This window comes from Trichomycterus rosablanca, chromosome 15 (genome assembly GCF_030014385.1).
Source record: "Trichomycterus rosablanca isolate fTriRos1 chromosome 15, fTriRos1.hap1, whole genome shotgun sequence".
In the NCBI taxonomy this organism is placed as follows: domain Eukaryota; kingdom Metazoa; phylum Chordata; class Actinopteri; order Siluriformes; family Trichomycteridae; genus Trichomycterus; species Trichomycterus rosablanca.
In genome coordinates this window covers 2,299,286-2,325,886 of record NC_086002.1, presented here as the reverse complement: position 1 = coordinate 2,325,886, position 26,601 = coordinate 2,299,286, and the positions used below count along the sequence as shown (strand labels likewise).

Below are 26,601 nucleotides of genomic sequence, written 5' to 3'. Positions count from 1 at the left end.
TTACATCTTTGGCATTTAGAAGACGCTTTTATCCAAAGCGACTTATATTACAGTAAGTCAGCAATTGAGGGTTAAGGGCCTTGCTCAAGGACCCAACAGCAGCAACCTGGCAGTGGTGGGGCTTGAACTAGCGACCTTCTGATTACTAGTCCAGTACCTTAACCACTAGGCTACAGCTTGGTCCTTCGAATCAACTTCAGAACTGAAAATTATATTAATGAAGCTTAATTCCCTAAATTCCATGTTAATACATGGATAAAGTGTTCCGCCAATGCAGTGTTAAACTGACCACAGCCACTTCACAAACCAACAACAGCAAGTTTTTGTTCTGGCCGGGGCTTTAGACGTGAAATTGTTTGCCTTATTACTTTTGATCAGTATTAAAGTTAATATTTAAAATTTGGGCCTTAACGGAGAACTAAATTACACACATTCTGATATAGATGTTAGTCTGTGTTAAACAGTCTCTGCACCGATACCTACCTGAAGTCTAAACCTAAAGGTTAGTCGAAAGCTACTATAAAGGTCATTGTAAATATCATTTGTGCCTTCAATCAATTTGATGTTTTTCATGCTTTGTTGAAAAGTTGTGATCCTGCCAGACTGCACATTATAAACGATGTATAATTCTTACCTCTAAAACTGGATTGTTATCTAGCTGCAGTATTTGTATTTTTATTCATGATGTCTGTGTGTGTGTGTGTGTGTGTGTGTGTGTGTGTGTTTTATAATTCGTCATTAAACTAACGATTTTAAGGATCTGTGGAGACCTTGTGTCATTATTTTGGTGCTCACTCACTTTTATTACTATATTTTAATATTGTAGATTTGAAGGGTAGATTTTGTTGAGCTCCGAATGTAGACTGCACAACTAAAATCGTACTTGCTGTAATGTCAACTAAGATTAAAGACTTTAATTCAAATCAAAATGTCAACACTAAAGATTTTGAATGAGAAGATAAAACCTCGACTTAATAACTGGTCATTTTAAAATGAGGGTTAAATTGTTGGTGTCCAGGTGGCGCAGCGGGGCATAATAGGCAGTGCCTGCAGCAGACACGTTTCTGCTAGGGCGGGATGACCGGACTATGTGGGTGGTGTCTTCAAACGCTGTGTAAGGACCTTGATTAGCAGATGGGTGAAAAGGGTTCCGGAGGAGGCGTGAGCAGCAGTATACCCACCTCGACTGCAATCAGGGATCCACCAGCAGCAGAAGACAAATTGACTACACTAAATTGGGAGAAAATGGGAGAAAATGCATCAATAAAATAGCAGAAAATGGTAAATTGTTTACTGACAAACTCAAAAATTGAGATTTGAGATTAAACCAACATTTTTCTTGGTGTTGGAAGGTTAGTTACACATCAAAGATGACTGTCCAAGAGGCAATAGTAGTCAATCCACCTACTGGCATACTTTTGGTAGGTGGAAGCAACCTGGAGTGTCCCAAATTTAGTAACTGAGACTCTCTCTCTCTCTCTCTCCTCTCTCTCTCTCTCTCTCATTTCGGCTCTTCTCGTTTACACTCGGCATCCTCTGACGGTGCTCACCAACAGGAGCGTGTACACAACTGAAAACATGGACACGGCAAATAAACGGATGTAAGAGCAATAAAACGGAGTCGGCTGTGCTAATGTAAGATGGAAATAAGCCGATACTGATCCGATTTTGCCGGATTTCAGGGCTGAACCGAACCGCAAAGCGTCAGGACTAGCTTCTATTCTGCAAAGCGCATCGGAATGAGTCCCGTTACTGCAGTCAGCGTGAGTACAACGTTACAATAATCGCGTTTCTGCGTTTAAATACAATTTACTGATGTAACGACTAACTAGCAGCGCAGGGTAACTAACTTTTGTAGAGTAATTAGCCTTTTTAAATGACCGGACAGGTACACCAGACGTTGCCGCATTTCCTTGACCGTACCAGGACCTACCTGGGATGAATTAGATCCTGTTTTTAACACATTTAATAGCGGATTATTTATATTTATATCTGTTTTTGAATGAAGAAGAGGCTTTGTGTGGGATCAGCCGCTCACCGTTAAGACGCAGAAGCCGATTAAAGCTCACGAGCAGAAGCGGGTGCCTTTCATGTTTCGCCCCACGCGCCGCGTTGCCAGTGGAGACAGAGCCGCAGTATAGAAGTGCACCTGGCGCGCGTGAGGTTACAGTTATATTTAAATTTAAATTCAAAATTCGAATGTTAACGGTCACTAACGGATCTTGCTGACCGTTTGAAATTCATTCTACTTTGAGGTAACTGTTTTGACCTTGGTATGTTCTTGTTTCATCGCTTGTACGTTTAAAGGCAAAGATATACCAAAGTTGACTATAACTATAAATAAACTAAGTAAGTTTTAACTTACTTCTTATAGCACTTAAAACAAAGCAGTTTGGTCAATAATCAGCTCTACCCAACGTACAGGTCTGCACTGGACCTGTAAAGCCCCACTGTGGGCTGATCATTAAAGAATCCAGCTGATGGTTGGGAATTCATTCTGGTTTTGCTGAATAGTCCATTAAAATGTGCTTAACTTGACTAAAACTATCAAAAAGACAGTTTAGCCTGCACGTGTATAGTTAATCCAGTTCAGATACTACTGATGGTTGGAAATTAATTCTAGTTTTGGTTAACAGCCCATAATAATTTTATATTGGCAAATGGTTGGTTAGATTTGGCCCACGAGACCCAAAACATTATGCAGACAAAGCTTCCTAAACCTTGTTCTGAACATTTCTGCCTGCATTGCCCATATTCGGCCCAAAATAGGCCCAATACCTTAATGTTCGCACTGGTACAATTTGGGGTAACCCATGCAGCCCACATGTTAATTTTATGTAGGATTTAAGCCCACACTGCCCATACATAGCTTACAGGGATTTAAGGTTGACATTTTACTTTATTAAGTATTATTATTGGTATGTTCCTGTTTCATTTCGTACTTGATGTACGAAAGTTGACTAAAACTATAAGGAGTTTCAACTTTAATGTGGTAACGTGTAGTCTAATGTACTTCGTATAGCACTTGCCACAAAGCAGTTTGCTCAATATTCAGCTCTACCCAACGTACAGGTCTGCACTTGACCTGTAAAGCCCCACTGTGGGCTGATCATTAAGGAATCCCGCTGATGGTTGGGAATTCATTCTGGTTTTGGTCAATAGTCCATTGAAATGTGCTTAACTTGACTAAAACTATCAAAAAGACAGTTTAGCCTGCACGTGTATAGCAGTTAATCCAGTTCAGATACTACTGATGGTTGGAAATGAATTCTAGTTTGGTCAACATCCCATAAGAATTATTTATTGGCAAATAGTTGGCCCATGAGACCCGAAACATTATGCAGACAAAGCTTACACTGCACATACGTAGCTCGTAGTGGATTAATAGGGGCATGCATAAGGGACAGTGGTAGCATATTGGGTAGAGCTTTGGGCTATCAACCGGAAGATTGGCGGTTCAAATACAGGCTCTGCTATGCAGCCACTGTTGGGTCATTGAGCAAGGCCCTTAACCCTGTCTACTCCAGGGGCGCCATACGATGGCTGACCCTGCGCTCTGATCCCAGCTTCCAAACAAGCTAGGATATGCCAAGAAAGAATTTCATTGTAATTTCAATGTGACTATAGCTTGTTGAGGTGAAGATATTGCTAACTAGCCAACTGCAAAAACTAGTAATGTATTTGTAGTTGTCCTAGCTTTGTAAAGGTACGGTAAACTTAGCTAGCTAAACTTGCTTCAGGTTAATGTGGTGTCTGACCAATTTGCTAAAAACTGCATGGCACTAATGTTGACTAATACAAAAAATTTTTATAGGCTTTGCATAAAGGACAGTTTATGGTCCGTTATCTCTTACATAATAAAGTCTGCAGTTCCTGATAGTCTATATAATCTGTTTAGTTAGGATGTACAGTTTATAAGCTTTTATAAGATTTTTTGGACGTTGGTTTTACGACCAGTGCTGCAAAGCATTGGTTCTCAGAAGTGTGTGAATATGCAGTGTGTAAAAAGGCTCTTACTAGAGTAGTCCATGGCTGCGTTCCATACGGTTTACTTATGCAATAAATAGCCAAGTAGATTACATCGACTCACCATAGGTGATGTGCCTCCTTGACATTCTGTTTAGTGTAGTACTTCCACGGTCAAGAAGGTTCATCAGACTGCAGAAGAATGTAGATTTTCACCCTCTCTCTATTTCATTCTCTCTGTTTCCTGGGCTTCATTTAACCATGTTTTTTTTATAATGCATTATAAATGCTATTACATTACTGACTACATAATTTCTGTTATTTTCTTTCATCCATACATTCATCCATAATTCATAATGCCTTTTTAATTTTAGAAAACACAAAGTCTTATAAGTTTTCAGCCTCTTTTTGTCAATTACTCCATTTTAACAAATCAAAGTCTTTGCAACCCCATATCTCTCACCCTGAGGGCTGTAAATGAATGCATATTTTATAAAATTATGGCAGTGACAGAGAGATGAGCTCCAAATTAATTAAACAATGTATTTATTTTCCTAGAGCTAAATATTTATGGCTATGTAAAATGTCCTAGAACTCCAGTTACACGTCTGGTGATCCAGACCCCAATGTTGAGAGCTGCTGTGTTAAAAGAATGTTAATATTTCATCCAATCAATGTCAGTGTATAAAAATAACAGCTTCAGAGTTATTGCCCGGTGTTGTTATTCTCATATACATAGTTTCCATTAGCCAGCTTTCCATCAAATACTTGGCATCATCCCTGTTTGCTTTTAGACAGGCCCATCCTGTCTCCCATTGTCTCCATGTGTTAGTGGAAAAAGAAAGCACACATTAATGTCACTTTATGATGTAATAATTCTATAATCCTGTGAGCTGTGAGAATTGGACACATAAGATGTCATTTACATACATAATGTGAAAATATTGTGAACACCAGACCATGAGGTTGTTGGAATCCCATTTCAAAAACATGAGCATTCATATAAAGTTGCCCCTCTCATGGCTGTAGCTCTTATTTAAAGGCTTTCTAAAAAAAATTGGATTTTGCCTGTTGGAATTTGTGCCCATTTAGTCACAAGGGCATTTGTGAGGTCAGGCATTGATGTTGTATACACATGCCTGCCCTGTAATCAATGTTCCAGTTAATCCCAAAAGTGTTCAATAGGGTTGATGTTAGGGCTCTTCATAGTTCCTCCACAAGAAATTGCCCTTCATAAACCATTGTCACAAAATTGGAAGCATTTATTTTATACAACTGATTTCACACAGCCGTTAGCAACTCAGTAATTGGAAGTGGAGTCTACATACTTTTGACCATATATTGTAAGTTGAAACCAAACTGTTGGTGTTTAGATGAACATCTTGATTTATCATCAGCAGAAGTATAAGAAAAGAAAAATGCAAACAGACAGAAAGAACATGGTCCATAAGACTGGAAATGGAAAACCGTTATCCCATGAAGCACTCTTTGACCATTTTTAACATTCTATGTTTCTCTCAGTCCTAGCCCTACCAACCATGTTTTACGGGTCCTCCTCTGTCAGCATGTCACTGCCTTCTAAAAGCCGGTTAAAGCGGCAGAGTCGCACCATCACGCAAGTTTTATACCGGACTTTAAGCTACCGGGACCGCCGCTCAGTCACTGACCTTCCCGACCAAGTGCGAGATGACCCGGCTGAGCTCTCGACGCAGACTTCAGCCCCTGGTGTACTGAAGATCTTTGGAGATGAGATCTGTGCCGGTGCTAATTATAAAAGTGTTCTGGCCACTCCGCGTTCCAGTGCTCAGGAGCTCATCAAGGAGGCGCTGGAACGCTATTCACTGAACAAAGCTTCGGCCAGTAACTTTGTGATGTGTGACGTGATTGGGCGTTTTGAGGGTCCCGAGCGTCGATGGAGGACTGAGTGCTTGAGGGCTCTGGGGAGCAATGAGAAACCCCTCCTCTTACAGGACCTGTGGAAGCCGAAGGAAGGGTTTGCGCGCCGCTTCGAGCTCAGAAGAAGGGCAGAGGTGGAGGAACTGGCGGCCAAAGAAAAAGACACAATAACCGCAGGTAACGGAAATACAACTGTGAATATGTGCATAAATATGATTGTTGTCAGTCATGTAGGATGTTTTGAAATGTCTAGGAGCAGGATGGAACCTGGACCTGGACGTTCCAACACAGATCTTCAATGGAGTAGAACTAATAGGGTTTGCATAAACCACAATGTTATCCATTAGCAATCAGTTGAGCAACAGATGAAATAAACCAGCTCAGTCAAACCTCACCATGTAATATTTATTATTCTAACAATTAGCGTTGTTACCCTGTATGCTAGCTGGTTGCTTATGATTTCATTATGATTCAGGGTAATTATAGAATTATTCTCAATAATTAATTCTAATGCTTCTCGTTTATTTTATATAGTTTATTTTATTGCCGTGTAACTGTGCTGTTTTAATGCTGCTGCATAAATACCTTAAACAGTGATCACGGCGGCCCAGTTTGCACCCAGTTGGACAATTCAAAATAATGCCATATAAGAAAAGTAGAACTCTTTGGCAATAATTCGGCTGGCTCATTATGTCTGGAGAAACACCCAGCACACGGTGAAGAGTGGACGTGGATGCAAGATGATGTAGTGGTGCTGACCAAATTTTGGTGCAAATGATTCCCGTGGGAAATGCTTCAGCTCTCTTTTCTATTCCTTTCTCGCTCTTCTCTTTCCTCGGCTGTATCGTCTGCCTCAGCATTTACTAAAGACATGGTGAATCCCCTAAGCTTTACTTTTAGCCGAGAGAGGCAGTATAGCGTGTAGTATAGTCTCTGCATTCCTCTGTATTATTTCTACTCCAGCAAATTAATTGTGCATTAAAATGTAAGAAAAACATACACTGATCAGCCATAACATTAAAACCACCTCCTTGTTTCTACACTCGCTGTCCATTTTATCAGCTCCACTTACCATACAGAAGCACTTTGTAGCTCTACAATTACTGACTGTAGTCCATCTGTTTCTCTACATACTTTGTTATCCCCCTTTCATGCTGTTCTTCAATGGTCAGGACCCCCACAGGACGCCCACAGGACAACCACGGAGCAGGTATTATTTAGCTGGTATGAGTGGATCAGACACAGCAGCGCCGCTGAATGTTTTAAATACAGTGTCCACTCACTGTCCACTCTATTAGACACTCCTACCTAGTTGGTCCACCTTGTAGATGTAAAGTCAGAGACGATCGCTCATCTATTGCTGCTGTTTGAGTCGCTCATCTTCTAGACCAGGGGTGTCAAACTCATTTTCACCGAGGGCCACATCAGCATTATTGTGGCCCTCAAAGGGCCGATTGTAACGTATCCTGCTGTGATTGCAGTCTGTTGTTTTTCTTGGAGGCCGAATTCTGCATTTATATCGTCCTCCTTTACCACAAACACGGCCTCATAACACAAGAGACGCACCGGTTTCTCTTCCTGAAGCACAAACTTGTTTTCACTTTCATTAAATTTTCTCCTTCTGCTTAATTTTCTTACTTATCTTCTTGTACATTTTGGGATTATGTGTAAATATGTGTAACATCATCTACTGGCAGGATGTGTCACTTTGCAGGTCACAAAATCAGCCTGCATTTTGAGAGATGCAGTTTATGTAGGATTTTACAGTGTATTTTTAAGACAATCATTCTGCCCTGACTAATAGTTTATCCCCCTTTCTCAGCTAGACAGACAGACAGACACAGACAGACAGACACAGACAGACAGACAGACAGCTCTCTTCAGAATACAGTCGGTTTTATTTGCTTCCCAGCTGTGTGATACACTGTGTGCACCAGAATGAAGTAAAAATACAAACAATAAAAACAATAAAGAACTTAATACAGTAAAAAGCACACAGCTGTAGTCAAGTGTTACATCTGGTACAATATAAGATTTAACCAAACGTAAAATAGCGCTAACGAGTTAGCATTTTGTGTAAAGATACTAATTGCTATAGTAACGGTAACAACAGTATTTAATTACGGTAAATTTGTAACTACTACGCTGTGATATACTCACTAAACATTTACAAACAACTGAGAATATAAACGCCACTACTTACAGACGATGCTTTGGTATTATACTGCAAGATAATTATTTATATTTATTATTATTGTTTACATTACTACCCGCGTTCTTTTGCCGTAAAAGTCACATGGCTTCTCAGCGAAGGTCAAAGTTAGTTGCCATGACTACGATGTCAACAGTTAAAGGCTTAAAGGCGCAGGTGTCCTATTAAATTATAAAGTACATCGCTGTAACGACTCGAACCATCACAACAATCGTACAGTCGTTTAAGCTCTCACGGGCCACATTAAATGACGTGGCGGGCCAGATCTGACCCGCGGGCCGTGAGTTTGACACCCCTGTTCTACACCTTCATCAGTGGTCACAGGACGCTGCCCACGGGGCGCTGTTGGCTAAATATTTTTGGTTGGTGGACTATTCTCAGTCCAGCAGTGACAGTGAGGTGTTTAAAAACTCCAGCAGCGCTGCTGTGTCTGATCCACTCATACCAGCACAACACACACTAACACACCACCACCATGTCAGTGTCACTGCAGTGCTGAGAATGATCCACCACCTAAATAATACCTGCTCTGTGGTGGTCCTGACCATTGAAGAACAGGGTCAAAGGGGGCTAACAAAGCATGCAGAGAAACAGATGGACTACAGTCAGTAATTGTAGAACTACAAAGTGCTTTAATAAGGTAAGTGGAGCTGATAAAATGGACAGTGAGTGTAGAAACAAGGAGGTGGTTTTAATGTTATGACTAATGTTTTTAGAATACAGTTGCTCAGGCCTTACAAGTTCCCGTTTACAGGTTGTGCTCTCTAGTGCCAGGTCCTCCTCCTCCAGACAAAGCGCTGAGGATACAGCCCACCATCCTTTTTCCGAGCTATATTAATAAAACCGTATTACCTGTGTAAATGTAAACAAATGAAGCACTAATTCAAAAGCCAACCAATTTAAGTCTCACACCAAATAATATAAACAATTAATTTAAAGCATCTTTCTCTCTCTCTCTTTCTCTCTTGTTCTCTTTCTCAGAGCATTTCTGACCCCTTTTACTTTCTTTGTTTGTTGTTCTGCTAAATTAGAAATATAACAAGGTGGCTATTGAGTCAAAACTCAATTGGGGGTTAAATCAATATCAGCAACGGCTACTCTGGATAATTTATCCGCAGCTCTGTTTGCTTTTCCTTCTGGCCTCCAAGCACTGGGTGTTTTTCTTTAGCATGGACTATCTGTTTCTCTAGAAGAACACAGGTGAGATTGCTTGGCTGAGTAAAAATAGGTGGATGGGGAGATTACACTTGTCACTTACTATTGCTAATCGACACTCACACACACACACACACACACACACACACACCTTATACTGTGTGGCAGACACCAGGTTGAGATGGACGAATTAACACCTCCACCACATTTTACAGATCAATCAATAATGAATAAATCAATTATTTAATAGCACAATTCCACACAGTGCCATATTAAAGCTGTTTAAAAATCCTAACTTTTTTATCAGAAATGGATGTTTTAGAAATACTGTAGACTTACCATTCTATTCAGTACACAGTAAGGTGTTCTTAAGCCAACATCTATGATTGTGACTGGTTTCCACAAGTCATAGACTACGTAGTACTACACAGTGTAACTAGACCACTGGCAGTGCACTAATTAGACATGCTAGTTAGTACAGTGGTCTCAGATTTGGGGCACAGCCTGCTTCAACCTCTGTTGAAACTTTTTTGAGGATAAATAGATCATCTTATAAAATTCAAACAAAGTTTGTTCCAATCGCAGTAAGATCTTGTTTTTACTCACCTTTTAGAGCTTTCTTTTAAGTTTCTCCACACCTCAAATTGAACATGATACAGTACTAATTACATAATGAAGTGGCTCACAATGGGTTTTCTGTCAGATGTCAAAAAGGTCCATGTGGAAGGCATATTTCTATCCAAAATAATCCACTAACCATTGTAAGATCTTTAATCCCTCTGTAATATCTGATTGCCGAGTGCATGAACATGTGCTTACCGTTGATGTTGAACAGTCTTGTTGATGTATTCTACTCTGTTGTGTTGCATTGTACACCTCCTGCTGCCAGGACCTCACACACATTCCCCAGTGTTAACGTCCACCCTGAGTAGAGGGGGGCATGGCAAATGCCAGCGGAGCTCCCCTCGGGGCTGGCGTATGGTACTTCCCAGCACTTCGATTCCTAAAGGTGGGGAATGAGCTCAGGTATGGTGTCAACCACCAGCCCCACCAAACCCTGCCTGATCTGCATAGTCATCTGCATATTTCACCTTCACCCTCAATACTGTAGGATTGCATGATCATGACGATTGTGATAATACAAAGTGTAACATGATCATTAATTCATCATGGGTTAAGGAAGAATTTACTATGTGTATTGCGTGTATATATAATCAGATATGTGTTTTGGGTTTATTGGCTTAACCTCATAAGTTATCTAGGAGAGATGGAAGGCCTGACTGGGAGTCACTTTCATGCCGCACAGGGGCATAACTACCGGGGGGGCAGGTGCACTGGGGCCCATGGTGGGGGGGGCCCTCCACGACATGAACTAAACCCCTTACCGCAATTGCCAACCCCCCCCCAGTGGCTGCACTCTCTAGGTTGTTATTATTATATTAAAATATTTGGGCCCATGAGCTCCTAGTTACGCCACTAATGCCACAGCAGTATAAATTCTCTGCTGGGCATGGGCATGGGCATTGTTAATGTGAGGAGATTGATGCAAGGAGGAATTGGACATGTCCAAATTGGGAAAGTGGGGTAAGGAGGGGGATAGACACACCAACCAAAATCCAACTGAAGCAGTAGGGGAATCTGCCTGAAATCAAAGTGTATCCTGAGCTCCCTAGATGCTACTTTAGCTCCAGCTTTTAATTAAGGTGGGTTTGGTGCAAAAAAAAAAAAAAAACACAATGGAAAAAGGTTGGGAGGATACAAGAGAGGACCTAGGAGATAGCTTTAGGAGTCTGTCTCAGATTCCTTGTGTTTAAGAGATGACTAAGTGCTCCTATCTTGGCTAAGAAGGGTGGAACAATTGGGACCGTCAGAGCGCAATTACAGCGCGGTACCTGGCACACTTTTTGTGCTTTAGTAAACTAAATGTTAATGGCACTGCGGTGTTGGTGCAGATTGTGCTCGCATACATACTGCCTCACCTTCGTACATCTATCCCTGTGTGTTCTGTGTGCTCCTGTTTTTGTCCGTCATCTGCAAACCAGTCCAGTATCAGCACAAGCTTACTGCGTTGCATTGGTGTAAACACTTCCTGAGAATGTTTGGTGGATACTCGTCATGTGCTTGTGCGTTCTGGCTGAATCATCCTGACTTGAAATCAGCAAGGCTGACCTGCCCTCCCACATTCTCTTCATACGAAGTCGATTTCCATTCTCCAGATCGGTTAGGTGGTCTTGCTTTTTTTGGGTGAATTATGCTTGGGTAATTGGTCGTCTGTATGTGCTAGATATAAACGCACAGGCGAGGAAGCTTCAGCGGAATCGAGCGAAAGGAACGATGACCCTTCAGCACGGGTCGTCCTTCTGCCGCAGCCTCAGCGAGACTAGCCTTAACCTGGCGGGCACGGCAGGGGAGGAGCCTAAACGCTGCTACTCCACACTGCCCGGTCCGGTCCGGGCACGCTCGGATGGTCGCAAGGAGCGTGACGGCGGTGGAGTCAAGCATTCCCTCTACCAATCACCTCACCTCCTGCTCCTGCAAGGCTTCAACCGACAGGTGAGTGGCTGACTTCCTCTCAGACAGATGTCATGAAGAGCTCTTGTTTAGAGATGAGCATGCTCTTAAATGTACATTTACTAGAATTGGGCAGGTACAATGAGAACTACAGTTTATTCTGGACCAATGATGCTGCCAATTAGCATGTGAGTCCACCATGTTTGCCTTTGAGAAATATACCAGTTTCCAAATTGTTGGTAAGGCTTTTTATTGAGATCTTAGAGTGTGTCTGTTAACAAATTGGGCCCATTAGGTCAAAATATGTTGGGTGAGATGACCTGACTCACAATTGACATTCTAATTCATCTCAAATGTCTTCAGTAGAGTTGAGATAAGGGAGAGAAATAGATCCTCAACACCAGACTTGTTAAGCCATGTGTTTATGGAACTATCTATGTTCATAGGGTATTGTCATGCTGGAACAGGAAGGGCCTTCCCAAAGTGTTGACACAAAGTTAAAATACGTTTTATATAATTAATTGATCATAATTGATCATATATTGCGTCACAATAATCAGCAGTGGCCACATATTGTAATTTAACAGGGTTCACAAACTTTTGTGACGAAGTTTTCACAACGTTTTGACTGTGATGTCACCCAAAAATTGTATACAGTTGATGTGGAATTTTTTCTGCCAATAGGACTGCCTGGTCTACCTGCTCAACAAAGAACAACACACGGTGGGTCAGGAGACGGCGAGCACGAGGCCAAACATCTGCCTGTCATCCCCTGACATCCTCCCTCTCCACTGCCGAATCCGCCGCCGACGTTCCTCTTCCTCCTCGTCCTCGTCCTCGTCTTCATCTTCCTCCTCCTTGGACCACAGACTTCTTCTGGAACCGGTCGGCCACGGCAGCGTACTGGTCAACTTCACTCGCATCGAGCGCGCCACACCCCTGAAGCACGGTGACCTGCTCTCGTTCGGGGCACATTATATCTTCCTGTACAGAGACCCGCTGAGCGCCAAGCTGCTGCCCCAGCACACCCTGGCCCGCCTCCGTGCCCTCGGAGAGAAAGGAAGCGGCGGCAAAAAAGAGGAGGTCTGTCCCACATGTGGCGCGGCGTCAAAGGAGAAGACGGGATCTCGACCGATCGCCAAGAATCCGAAGGCACCAAAGAAGAAGAAACCGGTGCTGGAGTATGAGCGCGCCCAGGAGGATGCCCTGCTGAACCGAGTGCTGACACTGATCGAGCCGAGCGGCGATGACCATAAGCTCACTCCGGCGTACCTGCTCTGTCTGTGCATCAAACACTCGGCGAACTCCTTCCCTCCCGGCAGCTTCGGGAAACTTCTGCTCAAAATTGCCAAGAGGGTCCAGAGCATTGCCTGGGTAAGTGCAAGTGCCCTTCCCCAACATGCTCGCCAACATATACAGCCCAGAGTAATTAAGGGAACACTTAACATTACAGGATAATAGCAAGTCAATTCGACTTCAGGGGTCAATCTGTCCAGTTAGGAAGCAGAACTTTGGTGCAAATGAAAGAAATAACAGGTGCACTGAAGAGTCAACAGCAAGACAACCATCAAAAAGAGAATGGTTTTGGAGATGGTGACGACAAACAGTTACTCTCTCCTTATCCTTTATGGCTGATTCTTCTCTAGTTTTATGTTTTGCTCTGTCCTTGTCACTACTTAGCATAAGGTCATACTTGCTGCCCAGCAGGTAGTCCTTCCCCTTCAGGATGGCGCAATGATGTTTGCTGTGTCTCCCAGCTCAGTCTCAAAAGCATGTAGGAGATACCAGGACACAAGCTGTTACACCAGGAGAGCTAGACAGGGTTGAAGAAGGGCATCAGCCAAGCAGCAGGACCAGTATCAGCTCCTTTGTGTGAGGAGGAACAGGAGGGGCACTGCCAGAGCCCTGCAAAAAGACCTCCAGCTGGCTACTGGTGTGCAAACTGACCAAACTGTCAGAAAGAGACTCTGTTAGGATGCCATGAGGGCCAGACGTCCTCTAGTGTGACCTGTGCTTGCACAGTGGCACAAACCTCCGTGTGACTGCTGTTAGGTACCAGGGTGAAATCCTCAGAGCCATTGTCAGACCTTAAGCTGGTACAGTTGATCCTGGGTTCCTCATGGTCTCATGAAGTCAGTGTTTGTAGGCAGTTCTTGGATTGACTGGCCCTCACGTTTCCCAGACCAGAATCCAATGGAGAACCTCTGGTACACCGCCAAGTAGCGTGACAAAGTGAGCACAATACAAAATATTGAAACACCTTTTCTGAAGACTTCATGGTTTTAGAATGGGATCTCCAACAAGCTCGTGGTCCTCATGTCCTCATACTTTTGGCCATAATGGAGACTCGGTCTGACAGAAATGAGCAGCCATTTACAGGATCATCTGTGAGTACGTCCTGAAAGGTTCTCTAGGTGCCCTTTGTGCACCATTGGCTTGATAGTTACCTTTTACAGATAGTCAGCATGAAGAGTGTTGGAGGAGGGGCGTCATGTCATTTTGGAATCGACTGAATCATTTGACGACCACTTGGAAGGCGCGCCCTTAACGGATTAATTATTAAAATCCAATTAAACAAGGTCAGTCCTGCTCAGCCTGAATATTAACCAGTGAGAAGAACGAGGTGGGCAAATAAAACACAATGGGAGGGGGAGGACGTAAAAGCGGAGCTGCTGAGGTGTGTTGTACGTCCCACGTGAAGCTTTTCAAATTTTAATGACACTAATTGGTGTGTGTGTGTGTGTGTGTGTTACAGGAGAAGACAAAGGAATTGGCACAGAAGCAGGCTCAGCAGTGAGTGTCATATTTCACCTTGTAGCTCCGAGCATAGGTTTGCAGGCGTGTGTGTATTCCTGCGTGTCTTTCTAATGTCATGCAGTCAGCTCCAAAAGTATTGGCACCCTCAGTTAAAAAAATAAAGGTTGTAATGAGGTCAGTCGCTCTGAAGCATCAGCATCTTACACTGAAGTAAAAAATGATGATGACGTTGAGACAGAGAAGTGTATTCATCAACATAATTACAATTACGTCGGCATTTAGCAGACGCTTTTATCCAAAGCGACTTACAGTATACAGTCAATTGAGGGTTAAGGGCCTTGCTCAAGGGCCCAACAGTGGCAAACATTGTGGCCCAACAGTGTACATAAGCATGTATATTGTGCACCAGCTCTATGTACAGTATAAGTGTCATACAGTGTACGTGTGTGTGTGATGCAGTCAGGATCCAACCTCCTTGTCGCTGCTCAGCATCTCCGACCTCGTTCCAGATCTTCAGGTCATTTTCTTCTGGATGTCCAACGCCATTGAGATCCTCTACTTCATCCAGCAGAAATCTCCGACGTACATGCAGAGCATCGAAATGATGGATAATAAAGGTACTTCATTCTGCTGTTCATGTTGCTTGGTTTGGGAGCACCAATGACCTTTATGACACTCCTTATTAATTTGGGACGTCCCTGTTGTTGTTGTTTTTATTTCTGTGTCAGCTGGATCTAAAGAGTCCCTCCTGTCAGCAACAATATCAGCCAGTGAGGAAGTGATGACTATTTTGGAGGAGGTCATCATGTACACCTTCCAGCAGTGTGTTTACTACATCACTAAGGTAAAGGTGTCCTGCTGGTCATGATGCAATTGTAAGCTGTTATTATTATTATGAGGGGGGCTTGGTGGCGAAGGGGTAAATTAAGTCGACTGCTGGGATCCAGGGTCAGGTATCTACATATAGACATGATTGCCGAGACCCCATGATGGATCGGAGCCTTATTATTTATTATAGTTATTATTTAGGTGGTGGATGATTCTCAGCACTGCAGTGACACTGACATGGTGCTGGTATGAGTGGATCAGACACAGCAGCGCTGCTGGAGTTTTTAAATACCGTGTCCACTCACTGTCCACTCTATTAGACACTCCTACCTAGTCGGTCCAGCTTGTAGATGTAAAGTCAGAGACGATCGCTCATCTATTGCTGCTGTTTGAGTCGGTCATCTTCTAGACCTTCATCAGTGGTCACAGGACGCTGCCCACGGGGCTCTGTTGGCTAAATATTTTCGGTTGGTGGACTATTCTCAGTCCAGCAGTGACAGGGAGGTGTTTAAAAACTATCAGCGCTGCTGTGTCTGATCCACTCATACCAGCACAACACACACTAACACACCACCACCATGTCAGTGTCACTCCAGTGCTGAGAATCATCCACCACCTAAATAATACCTGCTCTGTGGTGGTCCTGACCATTGAAGAACAGCATGAAAGGGGGTAACAAAGAATGCAGAGAAACAGATGAACTACAGTCAGTAATTGTAGAACTACAAAGTGCTTCTATATGGTAAGTGGAGCTGATAAAATGGACAGTGAGTGTAGAAACAAGGAGGTGGTTTTAATGTTATGGCTAATCGGACCAACCAAGCACATTCTCGCTCAGAGTAGGTTGACGGATTATGTTTTTCTTCTGACGCTCACATAAAGAACACTGTTCTAAGAACAAACTCGCCTTATTTACATGTGCACAATGTAATCAAGGGTTTTAGCCAATCAGAATTACTAACAATGAATTTGGATGACATGGCACAAACTCAAAGGACATAATGGAGCTTTCAAAATAATCAAAGAACATTGCAGAACTAAATAAATACCCAGAATGTCTGTGCTGAATGGGCCAAATCACAATTAGGAAATGTATCTCTCCATCCAGACCCCCCTTCATTTGTCCTTTTCTTCTCCTCTCCCATCGTCTGTGTCTGTGTACTGTGTTCCCAAAGCTGCTCGGATTGTAAAAACCATCCGTCTGTGTTTTCTGTGTGTTTGTGTGTATGATTCTCCTCCAGTCCTTGTACGTGGTGTTGCCAGCCCTCCTGGACTGCAGCCCGTTCGGAGGTGATTCATCATCTGAGATGTGCCGGCGGGCGGCGGGGGCCCGTTTGTGTATGTGCGGTGTGTGTGTGATGCCAGAGCCGGTACGCCGGGCGCTCTGCGTGTTCCAGACCACGGCTGATCTGATGCAGCAGTACCAGGTTCACGCCGAAATCCAGAGCCAGATGTTCGCCTATCTGTTCTTCTTCACCAATGCCTCACTCTTCAACCTACTCATCGATAAAGGTGTGGATGGATGGATGATGGATGGTTAATAATGGATGGATGGATGATGGATGATGGATGGATGGTTAATAATGGATGGATAGATGGATGGATGGATTGGTGGTTAATAGATGATTATTAATAGATTAATGGGTGAATATATGGATGGATGATGGATGGATAAATGGATGATGGTTGGATGGTTAATAATATATGGATGGATGGATGATTGTATGGATGAGTGGATGGATGGATGGATGAGTGGATGGAAGGATGGACGGATGGGTGGATGGATAGATTGACAAAGTAATAGACAGATGAATGGATAATAAATAGATGGATGGATTGGTGGTAAATAGACGATTATTAATAGATTAATGGGTGGATGGATGATGAATGGATGATGGATGGTTAATATATGGATGGATGGATGGATGGTGTTAATATATGATTATTAATAGCTGGATGGGTGAATATGTGGATGGATGGATAAATGGATGGATGAATGGATTGGTGGTTAATAGATGATTATTAATAGATTAATGGGTGAATATATGGATGGATGGCTGGATGATGGATGGATGGATGGATTGGTGGTTAATAATTTATCGATGGATGGATGGATGGTTAATAATAGATGGATGGATGGATGGTTAATAATGGATGGATGGATGGGTGATTGATTAAATGACTAATGATTGATGGATGTATGATAATTAGCAGATAGCTGAACATTGGATGGATTGTTGAATAGATTGATAAGTGGATGAATGGCTAGTTTGATTGATGGATGGATGATAGATGGATTGTTAAATGAATGGATGGAAGTATGATAAGATAAGTGGGATTGATAAGTGGATAAATGATGGATGGGTATCTGATGAATGGATCAGTCAACTGATCTAATTAATAGATGGATGAGCTTAGCCGGTGAATCTTCATCTAGACAGTGTGGCTAGTCAGTGCATGATTGTCAAATGTCTTGGTCCATCTCATTTTATTTGTGTTGTTTGTTCCTCGTTCTGTTTCTCCTTGGTGTGTTTGTCCTTCGCACAGGCTTCCTCATTCTCACTGCCCATAAACATGAACTCATATGCTTGCTAGGCCACGTCTGCACTCTCATACGTCTTCATTAGGCTTTTAGACAGCAGCAGCTAAAAAGAGAGAGAGAGAAAGTCGACGAGAGAGAGAAAGTCAATGAGAGAGAGAACACAGATGAGAGCAGTATGACTTTGAGTAAATGTCAAAGATGCAGACAGGATCGTTCAGAAGAACTTTTCCATCATCGGTCAGAAACGCTCGGCTCCCATCGATTTTAATGAGAATGTTGCTGGATGGTGAATGCACCAAGGATAAAAACCTAAATCTGATGTTTTGGGCTCTCGGACTTGGTCAGGTGTTTAGCCGTGTCTGAGGGAGAGAAGGACGTATGGGGGTTTCCTCTGTCCTGCTGCAACAGCGCTGAAGAAATCGAGGCCACAGCATATGAAACCTTGCAGTAGGAAATTGGACATGACAAAATTCGATGTGCTGATGTTGTGGTTCCTTCCAGACCACTGGAGTTCCTTCATACAACTTTTTTGTGGACTTTGCACAGGGACACATCGTGCTGAAACAGGAACGGACCTTCCCCATCCTGCTGATACACCAGAACTCAATAATCACGAGGGGCGTCCACATACTTTTGGCCTTATCGAGTAAAAACTCATGGGATTACGTCACAAATGTTCTGTTTAAATAGGACAGCTGGGTGGCATATGTTTTGGGTATTTGTGTGTGTGTGTGTGTGTGTGTGTGTGTGTTAGGAACAGAGGGCAGCGCCAGGCGGCAATTATTTTTCCAGACACCCATAATCCTCTTTGTGTGTCATAAAAAGTACACACACACACACACACAGATATACACACCATACACTTCATACTTTTAAGATTAACGAATTCACCCCTAATATAGCCACGCCTTCACAACATTACTTGTTTCCTGTTTCATCTTAGTCACCTCCAGTTCCCTCCCACTGGAATTAAATGGGTATCACCACTCCCCCCACTGGCCAAGGAGGGCTCAGACTATCACGTGCCTCTTACTGTTACGTGAGCAGTCGCCAGTCGCCTGTTTTCACCTGCCTGTAGTGTAGTCTCAGAGAGAGCTGCATCACGTTCGGAGAGACACGCTAAGCTCCCCAGAACATCCACTGCTGGTGCAGACGCCTCGACCAGACGGCAGAGGGCGCAATTGTAGTGCAACAATGAACTTTTCACCTTCCCTCCCATACAGGCAAAGCCAATAGTGCCTGTGAAAGGACGCCTGGCTGCTCGATAGCAGTGGCGGATCTCAGCAGCGGTGGCCTAGCGCTTTAGATCATTACGCCACCTGAGCGCCTAAACGCAGGATATTTATTTCATGCAGAACAAAGACCCGTCTCCCTCAGAGATGCCTGATGAGTGTAAAGACAGTCTGTGCCATCTGGTTGAGTGTTGCTTCTCCTCATAAATGGCTTTGATGTTTTTGTGTGTGTAGGTCCTATAAGAGGCTGGTTCCAGAGATCTCGAGCACTGCAGATCCAGGCCTGCTTGCGGATGCTCCTGGACTGGGCCAAAGGGGCGGGGCGGGCTCAGCTGGCCCAGAAGTTCTTCGCCAAGCTGTGCAGCACTGTCAGCATCCTCACCACTCCGGTCCACCAGCTCTCACAGGTCACACTTCTTGTACATCTGTGGTTCTGTTGGTGGTACAGCAGTCTCGTGCTAGCTCACAACCGCAAAGACCCGGGTTTGAGCACTAAACGGATACAGTTGGCCATGTCTGAGGAATAGAAGGCTGAATTGTAGTCACTTTCTTGACACAGCAACATCATGAGTCCTACTGCCTGGTGAGGGTGCTGGCACATGAGATCAATGTTAGAATCCTCCACTAGACAATGTATTGAAGCGACCGGCGTCGTCTCAGGTGTCGGAGGAGGCTTGTGTACACGGCAACAAGACGCCGTGGGGGAATTGGATACATCCAAAGATTGGGACAATGCAGTAGGGCAAAAAAGAGGTCTAGCCTATTAGCAAAAATGCATTTGCATTTATTGTGAACTCCGTCTCTGCGGTTCCACCTTAAAAACTCTCAGTGTGTCTCTTTTATCTTAATAAATGAGTGTTTAGGTACTTTAGACTCACGGTTTGATTGAGGGGCGGCACGGTGGCTCGGTGGGTAGCACTGTCACCTCACAGCAAGAAGGTCCTGGGTTCGATCCCCAGGCGGGGCGGTCCGGGTCCTTTCTGTGCGGAGTTTGCATGTTCTCCCCGTGTCTGTGTGGGTTTCCTCCGGGAGCTCCGGTTTCCTCCCACAGTCCAAAGACGTGCAGTCAGGTTAATTGGAGACACTGAATTGCCCTATAGGTGAATGTGTGTGTGTGTGTGTGTCTGCCCTGAGATGGACTGGCGCCCCATCCAGGGTGTTACTGTGTGCCTTGCGCCCATTGAAAAGCTGGGATAGGCTCCAGCACCCCCTCAGAATATTTGAACGGCTATCGTGACACCAGTTTTTCTCGTGTGTCTGTGCAGGTGAGTTGGAAAGCGTTACGGGCCGACCATCCAACTCTGAAACCGGTCCAGCTCCACCGAATCCTTACGCAATATCAAGCTGCCGCCGAGATCGGTCCTCTGTCGGTCTGGCAACCGAGCAGTGAAGATGAATCCTACATCTACAGAACAGGTGAGAGCGAGTGTCTACGTTTGTGTTATTAAACTCGTCCACATGTGACTCCGCCCCGAAAAGGTTGGTGTCAACTGACAGTACTTGATTTCATCCATAATTTACACCAGTCTCTATTACTTTATGCTGGACAGGGTCATGGTGGGTCCGGTTTCTCCAGAATTACTGGGCTACACACCCCATATAGGATGCCACTGAACTCGGCCATCACGAGGCCTCAGCCACCCCCCACCCCCCTTTCCCAGATATAGCCAATCATGTTTGTGTGTAGATGCCCAACCGGCCCATAGTACAGGCAAGAATTTACTGCACCTACTAGGTTTTGGATTGGGACATTTTGTGGAAAGCCTTCCAAAGGGGAATGCTTATGGTTTTGATATCAGATGTCCAACAAGGTTGTGGTCCACACACTTTTGGCCATAAAGAGTATGGATATCAGTGTGTATTTATTACAAAATGACGTAAGTTTTTAATGCACGTGTTTTCCAGTGGATCTGTTGGAGAGCTTCGATAATCACCCGCCCATCGTGTTACCCAGTGCTGGATTTAAGGTGGACCTGGAGAGTGACGGTGTGGAGGACAGCATCTACAGACAGCTTCTGTACATCAGACACTTTCTGTGGGGTCTCCGAACAAAGACACGTCCAGCCAGTGGCAGCGCCGACAGACAGGACGTCCAGGTGTGGCATCTGCTGTAGTAGAGGATGGATTTAGCTGGGGGATTGGATATGACTAGATTGGGAGAAACAAAACAAGAAAAAATGCAGATATAGAATAACAAACACTGGGTGCTAGAGTGGCCTGCCAGCAGTCCAGATCTTTGCATCATAAAGCCCACAATACGAGTGTTTACAGACTAAAGTAAGGTGATGGAAGGTCGTGTATCACACATTTTCTGATTGCTTTAGCAAGCCAGACACATTTTGTGGTTCAGTCTAAATCAGACTGGTCGACAGGAGTCATTAATCTGATTAAGGGATTAGAATTATGCTGCAGTGCATTATAATCTGCTATCTGGATTAGGGCTAGCATGTGTGTTTTGATCCTTTTTCAGACAAGCACTGAATCTCAAACAGTGTTTGTTCACGTATTTTATTAAAACTTTGCACATTTGTTTAGCTGTTTAAGGGAAAAACTGCCTTGACGGGTGCAAGAAAAATTTGTGCTTAGACTTTAATTAATTGGCTAAATCTTAAAGTACTAAAATCTGATCTTCAGTCTGATCTCTACAGCAGTGTATTAGAGCCACTTTAAAAAGAAAAAGGTTTAAAATTCAAGAATAAAAACAAAATGTTTATAATAATGAATGTTGAAATTTAACGATCTTGGCAACCTCCGTGTTAAAATGAGTGTTAAAGTTCTGCTTTAACATCAGTTACACAAATAAAGAAATCGATTGGGAGAAACAGGGTAAAAGGCAAAAAATTTAATGGAAAGAGTACATTTATGGGCATTAGTATGTGGACACCATTTAATTTATCAGGTTCAGGTGATTCAGTCATACTTGTATAGATATATAGAAGAATTATACTTTCACTTCTTGTTACCCCCCTGTGGGCATGACAAACCCCTGAACTCAGATGTAATTTTGGCCGTGTAGTGTGGAGCGCGTTGCTGATGCTGATGATTTTTTCCCCCTCCAGCGAGGTGAGGGAGAAGGAGAGGTGCGCATCCCGTCCCACGGAAGCCGAGGAGAGGGAACGGGGGCAGAGGAAAGACCGAGAGAGAGACCCACACACACCCCTCTCTACAGGAACGGGACGAGTTTCCGCCACACGCCGGACCCGTCCTGCCTTCTCACTCCCCCTAACACACCCCTGTACCCCGAAATCACGCTCTCGCATAACAGCGCACACTCTCTGTTCCCCAAATACACCCTGCAGGAACACACGCAGGCCAACGGGTGCACGCGCCCCTCTTCTGAGCACAAGAAGATCAACGGCTACATCAGTAATGGAATCGAAGGTTAGATGAAAACTCTGCGTGTGTGTGTGTGTGAGCACATCTCCCTAAACTGCTTTATCCTGGTCAGGGTCACAGTGGGCCATAAACATCGTGTCAGTCAATTGCAGGCACTCAACCTAATCACTTAACCTAGATGCAATTTAGAGTAGTGAAATCATCTTTTGCATGTATCCAGGAAGAACATGCCAAACTCTACTTAGATTGGCACTGCTGGTGAGGATGAAACCCTGGTCGTCTGGACTGATGTCTATATTGAGAATATCCAACCAGCAGTGTACTACCAGAGATCAAGCTTTTGCTATACAGTTTATACTTATAGATAAGACTATATGGCCAAAAGTATTTAGACACCCACAATCACACAGTGTACGGAATCAGTTCTATAAAATAAAGGAGATGGTGTGAAGGATGTCCAGTCCAGTGGTCCTGACCTATAAACCGCATCAAAAACCTCTGGGATGAATCATGAGAACATCATCATACCTGGCTCCATAAATACTCTTTAGACTGTATGGCCACAAAATCCCACAGACACACTCCAAAATCTCGACCAGGTGTCCAGATAATTTTGGCCATATGGTGCGTATGTATTCTGTCTGTTCCTATATGCAACAATCCTGCATGTGGACGTCTGTACGTATGTTTGTGTCCCCTCCTCCAGGCCCTCTGAGTGGTTTCCCTTTCCCCATTCCTCTGACCCAAAAACCGGGCGCCAGCACTGACCCTGTGTGTTCCGCCTTTGTAGTGGACCTGGACAAAGGACCCTACGGACTGGGAATGGGACTCATCGATGGACTGGTGAGTCTCTCGCTTGATAGTGCTACTTTTTAGTCATCTTCTGATCTGTAGTCGTGGTTTGGCACCCATGGGAGCCAAAACATTATGACCATAGCAATGTAATTTCATAACAGTGACACATTTACTGGGTAGCTGCAGTGGTTTGAGGAGAGACAAACCACAACCTTCGTCTGGTGCAGTGCAATGAAATGATCACGATGATCTTCTCACTGCTCATGCTGGTGCTTCAACAAGTCACGGAGATCGCACATCGCAGCGGTGGAGACCTTCCCACCCTCAGACACGTCCAATTGTGTCTGTTTGACACCCCGGCCAGGTCGGTATCAGGTTTGCACGTCTGACCGCTGTGACACCCGAGTGCCCAAATAAAAAACCTATATTTCGTAATTCTTGGCGCCCCTACAAGAATTCCAGTTAACAAAATGTAATTATGTTTATACGTTCTCACAAAACCGTTCACTGTGTGTACAGCACACGTCTCTGAACTCGCCGGGCATCTACATCCGAACCCTGATCCCGGACGGTCCAGCTGCTTCAGACGGACGCCTGCGCGTGGGAGACCAGATCCTGGCCGTGAATGGAAAAAGCCTCATCGGAGCCGATTACCAGAGGTCCATACACCAGTACACCAGCACACCAGCACAACTCTACACACTCATCAGGCTGTTCCAGTAAATATATGGACGTGTGGGCCAGACAAAGTCAAGACTCTCCACTGAGCCTCAGATACACTACATGGTCAAAAATATGTGGACACACGTACACGAGCTTGTCGTCTTATTCCAAAATCATAGACACCGATATGAACTTGGCCAGGTCCTTTTGCACCCTTTATTTTTTTTTGGAAGGGCCAGGGGCTTTTGCATCCTCCTCTACTTTGGGGGAGGGCCAGAGGCTTTTGCACCCATCTCCTTTTTGGGAAGGCCATGCCATCCGCCTCTTCTTATGGAAAGGGCCAGGGGCTTTTGCACCCTTCTCTTTTTTTTTTTTTTTTTTTTGGGGGGGGGGGGGGGGTGCATGTCCTTTTGCATCCTCCTCTTTTTAGGGGAGGGCCAGAGGCTTTTGCACCCATCTCCTTTTTGGGAAGGCCATCCCCCTCTTCTTATGGAAAGGGCCAGGGGCTTTTGCATCCTCCTCTTTTTGGGGGAGGGCCAGGGGCTTTTGCACCCTTCTCTTTTTTGGGAAAGGCCAGGGGCTTTTGCATCCTCCTCTACTTTGGGGAGGGCCAAAGTACCCTTCTCTCTGTGGCATTTCTGTCTGGGTTAATGTTCCAATTCATACCAAAGGATGTTTAGTTTCACACCTGGATCTGGCTTTGCACAGTTTGCACAGTTTTGCTTGAACAAGAGTGTCATCACTGAACCTCTTGTTATTTCTTTGATATAATTAGAAGGGGTGTCCACATAATTTTGCTCCAATAGTGTATACATATAGTGTAGGTGTTTGACGAGGTTTTGTGTTCTTTCCTCTCTTTCCTTCTTCAGTGCTGTGGATCTGATCAGACTGGGCGGAGGACGTCTCCGGTTCCTCGTGGCCAAGTCCGACCCTGAGGTTTCGGAGAAGATCAGCGCCTCTACCTGTTGAGAGGAAGACATTTTAGTGGAGAACGAGATTAAGCACATCGAACACTCAGTGACTCCTCACCTGAGCCTCCTGTTAGCACAGCAACGGGATTTTCTTACTCAAAAATACTTTTTTCTCTCCTTCGCCTGATTTAGATCTGTGGAAAAAAAACACCACAAGGCCAAAAGTATGTAGACACCCCTTCTAACTATTGAGTCAGGGTGTTTCAACCATGCCCATTCCTAACAGGCGTATAAAATCAAAGAGATGAAATAGATGCTGAAGTGCTTTCAGTTTTTTACCACCAGTTTGGGGAAGGCTTCTTCCTGTTCCAAAATTATGGTGCTTGTGGACACAAAGCGAGATCCATAAAGACTTGGTTTGATGAGGGCCTGACTTCACAAATGCTCTTTTGACTCGGGGTACAAATTCCCACAGGCCCTCCAAAACTCAACCAGCCACTGGAATTCTAAAAACACTCCTGTTTGGTTTATCACTGACCCTCACGTTGTAATGCGAGATTTTTATTGGGGTTGAAGCACCGTCAGCCTCTGATCATCTTTAAGTGAATCCGTTATCAACACCACCGAGAATCCTATGAGCCGACTAGGTTACGGGAATAACGAAGCCTCCAGTCACACGCCGATGCACCGGACACGAGATCATGCTGATTTTTCTCGTTCCTGTGCCGTTAACACCAAGTGTTTCAAACGCCTTGCAAAAAGACACAAACGCATCCTGTTTACAAATATTTATAATCCGTGATCGATGAAATACAAGGTTTCTTTCACTTGGTCACGTGATCCTGATCGACAGTTTCCTGTACATGAAGCGAACAGCTAGATAAAAATCGAGTGTTAGATGAAGGAAAAACAACAGACCAAATGTGTATTAAGATACTAGATATTTTATTCATGTATTTATTATAGACGGTTGCACTGAATGATGTCGGAATTCTTTTTATTATTATTTGGATTTTTCTTCTCTTTGCTCTTCTTGTCCTTTTTTCTTTTCATCCCAATATTTTTTTGCATTTTCTCCCTTTTTCCCGATTGCATCATGCTTCCTCTCCACCGATGCCGATTCCTGCTCTGATTGAGGAGAACGAAGCTAACCCACGCCCCCTCCGACACGTGGGCAGCAGCCATATGCATCTCATCACCTACACTTTGACCAGTGCAGCTCAGCGTTGTGTACGGAGAGACACACCCTGATCAGCACTCTTTTCTCATCTCTGTGCAGGCGCCATTAATCAGCCAGCAGAGGTCGTAATTGCACCAGTCATGAGAGAGACCCCATCCGGCTTAGGGCCCATATCTGAACAACAGGCCAATCGTTGTTCATGTGGCCGCTCAGCCTTTTTGACATCTGATTTTCCTGTTTGTTCTGGTTTCTTTCAGTCGTCTCTTTCTGTTCTCCTCCTCTGTCATTATTCATTTATTCCTTTTCCATTCTGTTTCCTTCTTGTTGTTCTTTTAATGTTCTTCATCCTGTTTTTATTTTCTTTACTTTCTTAATCTGCTCCTCTTTCCGTTCTTTGTTTGTCCAGTTCTTTTATTCTCTGTTCATTCCTCTCCTCAGTTTTACTTTCACTGTTTTTCTTTCACCGTCTGTTTTTTTTTTTAATCTTCCATTTTTCTTTTTTTATGCATATTCTCCCTTGTTCTCCTTATTTTTAGCGCGTCCAATTTTTACCCAATTGCGTTACTCTTCCTCTCTACTGGTGCTGACCTCCGCCCCGATTGTGGAGAGCGAACTGA

At 44.0% G+C, this 26,601-nt stretch overlaps 1 protein-coding gene and 1 long non-coding RNA gene across 2 annotated transcripts; one reads left to right on the top strand and one right to left on the bottom strand.

Moving 5' to 3' along the window:
• Nucleotides 1–795: 795 nt before the first annotated feature.
• Nucleotides 796–2,136, bottom strand: LOC134329443 (uncharacterized). Its single transcript, XR_010014874.1, has 3 exons — nucleotides 2,039–2,136; nucleotides 1,333–1,570; nucleotides 796–1,230 (listed from the first exon to the last, which is right to left on the bottom strand). It is a non-coding gene; the product is annotated as an uncharacterized LOC134329443 (long non-coding RNA).
• Nucleotides 2,137–5,491: 3,355 nt separating this feature from the next.
• Nucleotides 5,492–25,073, top strand: radil (Ras association and DIL domains). Its single transcript, XM_063009716.1, has 14 exons — nucleotides 5,492–6,039; nucleotides 11,514–11,782; nucleotides 12,425–13,114; nucleotides 14,496–14,533; nucleotides 14,957–15,114; nucleotides 15,226–15,341; nucleotides 16,567–16,837; nucleotides 19,334–19,506; nucleotides 20,365–20,515; nucleotides 21,005–21,195; nucleotides 22,159–22,480; nucleotides 23,142–23,278; nucleotides 23,750–23,889; nucleotides 24,763–25,073. Exons 1-14 carry the CDS (start codon nucleotides 5,505–5,507, stop codon nucleotides 24,860–24,862), a joined length of 3,291 nt encoding a protein of 1,096 aa, XP_062865786.1. The 5' UTR covers nucleotides 5,492–5,504; the 3' UTR covers nucleotides 24,863–25,073.
• The last annotated feature ends 1,528 nt before the right edge of the window (nucleotides 25,074–26,601 follow it).

Excerpts from the sequence above, each read along its gene's own strand:
- radil (XM_063009716.1), top strand. The coding sequence starts at position 5,505 with ATGTTTTACGGGTCCTCCTCTGTCAGCATGTCACTGCCTTCTAAAAGC. Across the intron at positions 11,783-12,424 it reads TGCAAGGCTTCAACCGACAG|GACTGCCTGGTCTACCTGCT; the intron begins GTGAGTGGCTGA and ends TTCTGCCAATAG. Across the intron at positions 22,481-23,141 it reads CATCAGTAATGGAATCGAAG|GCCCTCTGAGTGGTTTCCCT; the intron begins GTTAGATGAAAA and ends CCCCTCCTCCAG.